Source organism: Cariama cristata, unplaced genomic scaffold, assembly GCF_000690535.1.
Source record: "Cariama cristata isolate BGI_N322 unplaced genomic scaffold, ASM69053v1 scaffold40566, whole genome shotgun sequence".
Classification (NCBI taxonomy): Eukaryota; Metazoa; Chordata; class Aves; order Cariamiformes; family Cariamidae; genus Cariama; species Cariama cristata.
In genome coordinates this window covers 34,965-44,235 of record NW_009621227.1, presented here as the reverse complement: position 1 = coordinate 44,235, position 9,271 = coordinate 34,965, and the positions used below count along the sequence as shown (strand labels likewise).

The 9,271-nt window shown below is 34.7% G+C and overlaps 1 protein-coding gene across 1 annotated transcript in view; it reads right to left on the bottom strand.

Moving 5' to 3' along the window:
• PPARG (peroxisome proliferator-activated receptor gamma) overlaps positions 1 to 9,271 on the bottom strand; it is a 26,260-nt gene that overhangs the window by 16,063 nt on the left and 926 nt on the right. Inside the window, exons 2-3 of the mRNA XM_009701865.1 lie at positions 7,927 to 8,096; positions 6,002 to 6,140 (exon numbers count right to left, since the gene is read on the bottom strand). Coding sequence (XP_009700167.1) covers positions 6,002 to 6,140; positions 7,927 to 8,096 — 309 coding nt within the window. The remainder of the gene's footprint in view (positions 1 to 6,001; positions 6,141 to 7,926; positions 8,097 to 9,271) is intronic.

The window sequence follows — 9,271 nt, the reverse complement described above, 5'->3', positions numbered from 1 at the left end:
TTTTCTTTTTTCCACCTTTTTTTTTCTTCTCTCCTCTCCCTTTAATCAAGTATCTACTGGAATGTTCTTAATGATATACCACGGTGTATATACCAGCTATGACACTGATTATTGAAGTAGAATTGTTTAATGTAGAGATTCTATTGAAAAGATGAGGAATTTTGAAAACGGAGGTTGTTTTTGTCACTAGAGAATATCTACTAAGCTGTATAATTGTATTCTTTTAAAGAACAGAAACCAGACTGGTAACAAATTGGTAGAAATTCATACATGAGTGAATAGACTAGTGTCTGGGTTTTTCAAGTAAGTTTGCCAGAAATGAGGGGGAATAGTTTCTTTTTTAAAACTTATGGCAGTTTTCCACATAACTGTATCTACTGTTGCACTGATACTGCCAGTATAAAATAGGCTTACTTTTAATTTTGAGTATAAAATGACAGCGTAGTATGTATACTATGTTTTCTAAACAAGCCCCCTATCCTATACCCTGATTCCCGTGCAGTCTCTTGTCTCCTGTCCAAGAGTCTCTTGGAAATTAAATTACAGTATCCATGCTAGCAATTTGGTATTGCTAAACAACATATTGTTGATAGTTCTCTGTTAAAAGTTCACAATAGCACTGGTGTAGAGTTTATAATAAATGATAACTTACATTGTGTTTATTTTTTAAAAGGAAAATAAGATTGACTAAGGGTGTTCTGGAATCACATTTCTGCTATGCTTATCTATCCCCAAGAAAGGATACCAAATTACCTTAGCAAAGTAGGCATGTGGTATAAGCCCTAGTGTTTCTAATACAAAATTATTTCCATTAATTTACAGGTTGCATTGGAGTTCATCATACTGTTAATATTTCATTTACTGTTAATAGTTCCAGAGTAGATACCTTCTTTCACTTACCATTTATTTTTATTTTGCTTGTGATGGTGATACTTATTTTCCTGAAAAGTGCTTTGAGATCTCTGAATGAAATTGCTATAAAACCCAAATATTATTTATTACTTTGCTATTTGTTTCAGTACTCTTCCTTGTTGGAATCATATCTAATTTTTTGTTTCCATGTGTTTCAGAATTTGTATAATTTTTTATATACAGTCAAAAACTCCTGTGAACATTAAAGTTAAATCAGAGCATTTTCTTTGCTGTGCTAAATTTTATGAATGCAAAGACACATGTATAATCTATTTTGGAGTTAGAGTCTAAAGACTTGGAGGAAGACTATATCAAATGATACATGATTAAAGCTGCATAGAAATTTACTTTATGTTTTTAAGGACTATTTGGCATAGGTTTGGCATGGGGCTACATGATGCTAATTTTTCTATGAAGATCAGATTTCTGGTTTCTTTTTTAAAAAAGATTATTTTAAATTCCTTCCGTGTGAATGAAAAAGGAAAAAAAAACCCACAAACAACAAAAGAAATAAGTACTACCGCCAAAGGTAACACTGAATTATATAGCAAGTCTGTTAAAATGCTGAGATTACTTTGAAAGAAAATCAGCACATATGATGTTATATGGTAAACTAGGTCATAAGCATTAATTTATATTCTTGAATGCTTGCATGCTGCATCCAGAATTGAGTTAGATATGACAACCAAAGCTTACTCATAGCACAGAAAGCTATTACATCAATGTCAAATCAGTCCAAACTAGCCGTTGTTATCAAAGAATGCACTAGCTGATTAGCTAATCAAAGCAGTAGAGCCAGGGGTTATCTCTTACTGGCCTAAAACACCCATCCTTGGTTTAACAACCCACTTGAGTGGGATTGCCAGCTATCAGATCACATGTCTATCAGTTCAGCAAAACAGCCACTAATATTAGCAGAGTTTGCATTTAGCAGATAGGACTGAGTCTTCTTCTAAATACATGAATTCACCTCTCTAAGAATGGAAATGAGATCTTACTGTTTTCTGTACTATAGAAATCCTTAGGGTGTCTCTTGTTGCCTGCCGTCATAATGTCAGACTTTTACATAAAATAATTCACCAATAATGAAATCCCTCAGGAATCTCATAATATTTTCTCATGTTTAGTGTGTGAAAACTGTGCTTAGGGTAAAGTTCGTTAGGCATCTTAATTTTAATATGGATTGTATGTTTACTAGCAATCATTTCCACATGTGTTTGTTTCTTTCTAAATGGGTGTTTTTAGGATGGATTAATAGCAGTGGATCTTTCATGATCCACTTTTAAACACTATCCCTATTTCATTAATATATGTGTCTTGAAGATTTCTGATGTAATTCACAATTTATGAGAATAAAGTTTCCTAAACAAAAGTTGATCAGGACCCAAAAGTATATTTTAAATAAAACAATTTGTTAACAACATACATAAAGTTAGAGAGTTGTGAATCAAACATTCCTATCTTATAATCTGTTAGGCAAAAGGACAGTTTTAAATTCTTTTTTTTAGAGTTTAGAATATATTTTATAAATATTATATTAGTTACAGCAGATTCTGTTCAATGTTTATTAGCATTGCAGGCAAAATCTGGGGCAAAATTCAGTTTTGTGGTACTAGCCTAGTAGTTTCCTTTTGGAAAGGAAAGTAATTTTTGAAAGTCTTTTTGAAAGTCATTGTCAGTCACTTTCAGGGGACTCAGAGAAAAGTCAAGGTGAAGTCAGGCACCAGGAGGTTTACAGAAGGAATTTGGAAAGTGGGATTTTAGGTGAGAGGAGAAGTAGGAGGGATTGATGATACTTTCAGAGGTCAGGATGGAAAAAGGAGAGTTCACAGGGTAGGTAAGAGTTCACAGCATTTCTGGTGGTTGAGGAAAATTTCAAGGAGAGGTGGCATCCTTTTCTGCTTCTCTCTTTACCTCCCTCCTCTGACCCTGGCCTCATCTTCTATTTCCTGGGACCACTTACCCTCTTTGCTACTCCATCTTTTCTCCCCTCCATCTGCCCTCACAGCAGGCCCAGCTTCCTTATCCCCCAGGAGCCTGGGAAGTGGCTCAAGGCAGGATCTGTAGAGGCCGGAAGGGCAGGGACAGGCCAGCGAGCCAGTATAAGAGATCTGGAAATATGGCTTTTTTGATCTGGAAATATGGCTTGCTGCTCACGCTGCAAGGGTGGAAGGGGTTCAGATGGCAATTTCTTTCACAGTAACAGAAGATTGTGCAAGTTTGGGCATGTGCCTGCAGCTGGAACATATGATCTCTCTCTCTTTCCTTTGGCAGTTATTTCTTTTACTTGCATTTACAGTATCCTCCAAAAGTCAGTGATATAAACCCCACAGTGAATACAGTAAGACACTACATGCTACATTATATCCTTTGCTTTTCTGTGGAAAAACTGGAATATTTATCCTTATGCCACATTTTACAGTTTGGAGAAGTCACTACAATTGCTTATAGACTATTCTGTAAAATACTCTATTCTTCCAATTGTCTGGATTATTTTTGAGCATGAGTCCCCAAATAGACTATAAATACAGTTTCTTAGACTAGAAAACACAAGATAAAGCCAGGGCGGATACCTGTGTGAGTTTACTGGAGGCATGAGCCCAGATTGAGAAATTCACATCTCCTAGAACTGATAATAAAGACATATTGCCATGCGTGCTCTTTTTCTCATTACAGTAGTTGGTTTTATATAAATAGTACTTTTAGTAGAAGAGGAAAAAAAAAATCAATGACATTTCTAAAATAAAAGAACTAAGCTTCTGCTTAGTGATACTTCAGAATGCAATCTGAGCAACTAAGGGTTAAACCCAGAGCAGAACTGTGGCTAGAGAAGGAAAGGAAAACAATATTCAAAGCATGAGAACACTACTGTCTTTTTTAACCTTCAGCCAAGTGGTATGTAGCATTTAAACGTGAAAAAATGTGGCTGTAGCTGCTAAGTGTCTCCTTGCATTCCCCGTTCTTGTAAGTGCCCTATTCATTTGGCAATAATATATCTATGCAAAGACAGTCATAGTCTGGAACCTTCAGGCACAAATAATCCACATTCTGATTCCCAGCATTTATTATGATTGGAATTTATTATGCTATGAAATTCAGATACTTTCACTACCCAAATGATTGAACTTTAATCTGTAGATGTAGCATAAAATGTCTCAGTGTCATTGACCACATCCAATGTTGCATTTCTGCATGCTTCTTTATATAGACCTGTGTCTTCAAAGGCAAAATTCAGTTCTTTTTTATAAATTTATTTGTTTATAAATGATGGAGGAATAAGGGTGTTGTTTCATGCAATGTAATGTAACCAGAGTGGGGAAAAAGGCAAATGTAGACACCAACATGTGAATATGAACACTACTAATTCCCTGTTAGGTGAACTTATGGTGAGAGCAAACGGAAGCGTTCCTTCAAGCCCTGGGACAAATGGCTTCGCCCTTTCCTCCTCCTCTCTATGCCTCCTCCCGACTCCCATAACCACGGCCCCTGCTGGTACCACAGCTTCTGCCTTGGCAGTGGCTGAACAGGAAAAAAATGGAAGGTGAAATGTTATTTTTAAAAATATTTCTTGGGCCCTTTGTGTTACTAAGCCAGAGAGGATGGTCTTGGCCTTCCCCTTCTCGATAGAACTCCACATGGTTCCCATTGACATAATTGGAAGCCGTGTTGCTAGGTTATGAGAGAATTTGGCATGCACCTTGAAAATAATAATAATAAAACCTCCTGAATTACTATAAAAATACCCACAGTAGCATTTCAAAATTAGGTTTATTTTTAAGTGTTACTGTTGCATCCCAGGAACTTGAAAACCATATTTTCTATTAGCAAAACATTTCCCATACCAATTTACATTCAGTGCATGTATTAACTTTGCAAACCACAGTTAAGCTTTCCTCTTGGGGACAGTACACTCATTTTTTATATTGAAAATAATGAAAGTTCTAAAAAAACCACAGAGAAATTATTTTCCCAGTCATGTTTGCAATTCTTTACCCTTAGAATTACATAAGTCTCTATGTTATGACATTTAATTCCTGTTTTCACTCAACCTTGCCAAAGCAAGGCAGCAAAGAATCTTCATTATGTCTTTCTGTCCAAACATTTGTAAGTAAGTGTTTCCACATGAATTGATACGTTAATTTTAAAGTTTAGAGGGACTTTCTTCTAAATTCTATGCAAGAGAGTAGTATCATGATATGCTTAATGCTAGCTGCTTATCTACTATAAAGAAGGCAATCACAGAACTGTACACAATTGCAAACACATTTGCTATCTGAGACTACTGAACACTGGTTACAGTTCACAGGTGGGAAGGGATATTCACCTCTAGATGGTGGAGAGGTCAGACAGCGCATATTACACAGGAATCACAGCTGTACGCACTGTATGGTTAGAGGCCGACAGCTGAATGGACATGCTACGAAACTCTACACTCCTACTTACCACACATTGGAATCTATGCCCAGATGTGGGTATCCTAGGAAGTAGGAGGACAGATTTTTTAAAACAGTACAGAGTCTGGCCTATTCATTTAAAGTACGTTGTGTTCTAGTGTGAGGAAGTGTTAACTTAGCGATGCTAACAGTCCTCGGTAAGTGTCCTATGTATCAAATTCAAGTTGCTATTATTCACAAAGTTTCAGTAAATTCCCTAGTCCATTTTTCATAATTAAATTAAGTTTTCCGCTTATAGGAAAGGGATATTGAGCCATAGTATGCAAAAGAGTCTTGTCAGAAAATAAGACAATGAACTGAAAAACAACAATTACACTAGGAATATGTTCAGGAAGAACAACCAACAGTGTAATGAGCAAGAATGATGGAGAGTAAAACCAACTCGTATATTATACTATGTATTATATCAATAAGTGCAGATGTCTATCTGATTTTTATATTGAAAGTAATCTCCAATCATATGCATAGTCTCCTAAACTCAGAGGCAATCTCTCCGATACACATTTTTAAACTGCCTAGTGCAGAGAAACAGAAGACTCTAGATATTAAAGAAGTACATTCAGTAATCATACTAACGTTTCATGTTATTTTTCAGATGAAACATCATTGTTTTAAAATATGCTATGTGCACTTACCATTATGTGACATTCCAACGGCGAGGCATTTCTGAAATCTGCAGTATTGACATTTATTTCTGCTTTTCTTATGGATGCGGCAATTAAGATCACACCTGTCATAAATCAGTTTTAATCTGATTGTTCTTCGAAAAAAGCCCTGGAGTAAACATAAAAGCACATAAAGGGATGCAAGAAACTGCCAGTGTCATTGTCTCACTTCTCTATACATACAAAGCACATTTCTGTATACACACTGAACTCAGCTTGTTTTAGACAGATCTCCAAAGGAAGCAAGGCTCATGTGATCATACGGTCTGCTTATCGGTGTGCTCCTGTTTTGGTTTTATTAGCCATTTTCAACCTAGTTTGATAGAGGGGTAAAAATTTCAAATAGCTGGGGAAGCTTGTGGGAATCAACGGGGTTGAAAGGACACTAGGGATATAACTTGAGAGCTCTACAGACGTGCTGAGCATGAAGAGCACTATGCCAAAGGAAGCAAAGCTCCATTTGTTCCACTGCTCATGGGACAATTTGTTATAAAGTGAACACGACATTTTCAAAATCTAAACTTCACTACCAATGTAGAAAATTTTTCATAAATCACAACAAACCAACCGCAGTTTGATCTCAAGTAAACAGAAAAGGTTATGGGTTATCTGCTTATTTAAATTTTCTTTCCCAACTATTTTTTTATTCTATTTCAAGTTTTTATTTTTCTTTTTGAACCTGACTATTTAAAGAGAATTTATATTCTTTCATCTATTCTATTTCTTTGGTTTTGCACAGTGCTGAACTTATTTTGCAATATTTATTTCTGGGTTCTGTTTTCTAGGTTGCTGTATTTTCTAGTTTATCTCCATTATTTGGATATTACAAATTTGCAAAGTACATTGGCACAGGAAAAATAAAAAAAGTTGGTGCCACACTCATGGAAATTATTGCACAGAAGTCTTACGAAGTCTTGTAAAGAGAGAAATCATTATAGATATTCATAATTCTGTCTTTTTACAGTCTAAAGATGCTTTCTCAGATCACTCGTAATCAAATAATAAAGTTTATCCAAATTTATCATCATTTGTTCCTTATAACAATTTTTCCTTACAGTGAATAATAACAATAAAAGCATAATGCCAACTCTTATTTATATAATTCACTGTAATTTAAGTAATCAACAGCATACTTACTGCTTTATTTGTGTTCTTAATTCAGTGCTACAAATTTTATTTGAGCTCTGCTTTGGGCCTTTCCTATTAGTTATTTTCCTCAAGATATTGAAAATAGGGAAGATGAGAATTTCACATTAAACTAATATTTTTCTTTAAACTATGAATTATTATTAATTTCTTTCTCTGGCATTTCTTTTCTCATTCTTGGAGATGGTCAATTTTTACACTATTAATTTGTCCTTTTTGTAAGGACAAATGTATAAACACTAAATATCATTGACATAAAAAAGTGCTGGTGGAGTTTTAAAGCAGACAGCTACAATTTTTAATACCATTAAACTTTTCTGTAGTCACCTAGAAATGTGTAAATTGGGTAAAGAAACTCTACTCCATCAGAATAACAGAGTCTGAATTTTAAATTGCTCAGAGTATTGAGCTTTGGAGTTGGGCATGAGTTTGCTTTTGCTGTGCTCTATGAATTCAGATTCTGCAAGTGACCTCCAAGACATCAGGAATGAAATATAATTGCTAATTGACAAAAGTAGAAGAAATGCACAGAAAAATTGAATAGATCACTAACATAATAAAAAAGCAAATTGTATTTAAAAAAACTTGCGCCTCTTAAGTCATAAAGTATATGCAGTATATGTGGAACAATTTACTTAAAGACCTAAAATTTTTTTTAAAAGAACAGATCTTTGATTTTAACAAGTGATTATTCAGATGAACATAGTATCAAATCTTACTTCAGAAAAAATAAATTTGTGACAACTTACCTTACAACCCTCACACGCATGCACACCATAATGAAATCCAGAGGCCTTGTCCCCACACACACGGCATTCAATAGCCATGAGGGAGTTCGAAGACTCCTCATGAGGTTTATTGTACAACTGAACTTTTTCTGAAAAATAGGGTGGGGAAGGAGGCTCCATTTTGATTGCACCTGTGTATAGAGAAGATTTAAATGATAACTCAAAGTATAATTGAATGTATAGAAGAAGCAAGGAATAATCACAAACAATCACAGTAAACATAGCCAGATTCATAGGTCTGCTTCATAATGCAAAAGAAGTAGCAAACAAAGGATGTAAAGGGATGTAAACTGTAAGCTGCTATTTCACTGGCAGTATATAGGCTGAAAAAGCTTGAGAGGCAGATTCTGATGTAGAAAGTATATTGCAGATTTAGTTTTCAGCTCTGTAATGTGGCATGATTTGAAGACAGGGATATTAAAAAATTACATATGGAGACCTCATACGTGAAAGACCTTACTTTTCTCAGTTTCTAATCTGGTTGTATTACTTTTAGGTGTTCAGAACTACTGCAGGAAGATGGACTGGAGTGTCTAATCTAGTCTATAAAAATATTTAAGTATCTAATAGACTTATACATTGAATAATATATTATTGGATTATATATATATTGGGTAATATCATATTGGATATTTTTTAAAAAATTAGCTCTCTCCTGAGGAATACTGTTCAACTTTGGATGCAGTTTAGAGATACATTTTCTAATTTCTAATTAAGTTTCTAATTAAGAGAGCAATTTGTAATATTGAACAAGCTCAAACAATCAAATATGATATCTTTAAATCAGTCATTACTGGTCATAGAAGGAGGCTGTGACATTTGACTAACATTACATCGTATCATGTCTCAGAAGTGATGTAACAGACATAGTATTACAATAAGGTGAATGTTTTTCTTTTCCAGAGTCGCTATGCTATACAAACTAGAAAGTTTTCCTTCTTAGATAAACTAAGAAGAAAAAAGAAAAGTGGAAAATTAACTAAGTAAAAACGAAGAGGCTTTATCCTACCTAAACTCTACTGCGTTCTCTAGCTTGTTATTAAAGTGTTATGGACACGTCTAATTAAACAAAAGAAAAATCAATTATTAGCTGGAAAAATGTCTTTTAATTTATGACATAAGTAACCCAGAGGTACACAGCACCTGCTTCGCTGTACAACCAAAATTAAATACCACAATTTTCCTAGCAAGAATTCCCTGAACAAATTCCTGTACAGTTTACTACAAACAAAAGTGATGTCAAATCTAAGTAGGCTAAGTGGATCTTTAAAAAAGTTCCAGGCACAGCAACTTCACATTCCTACTT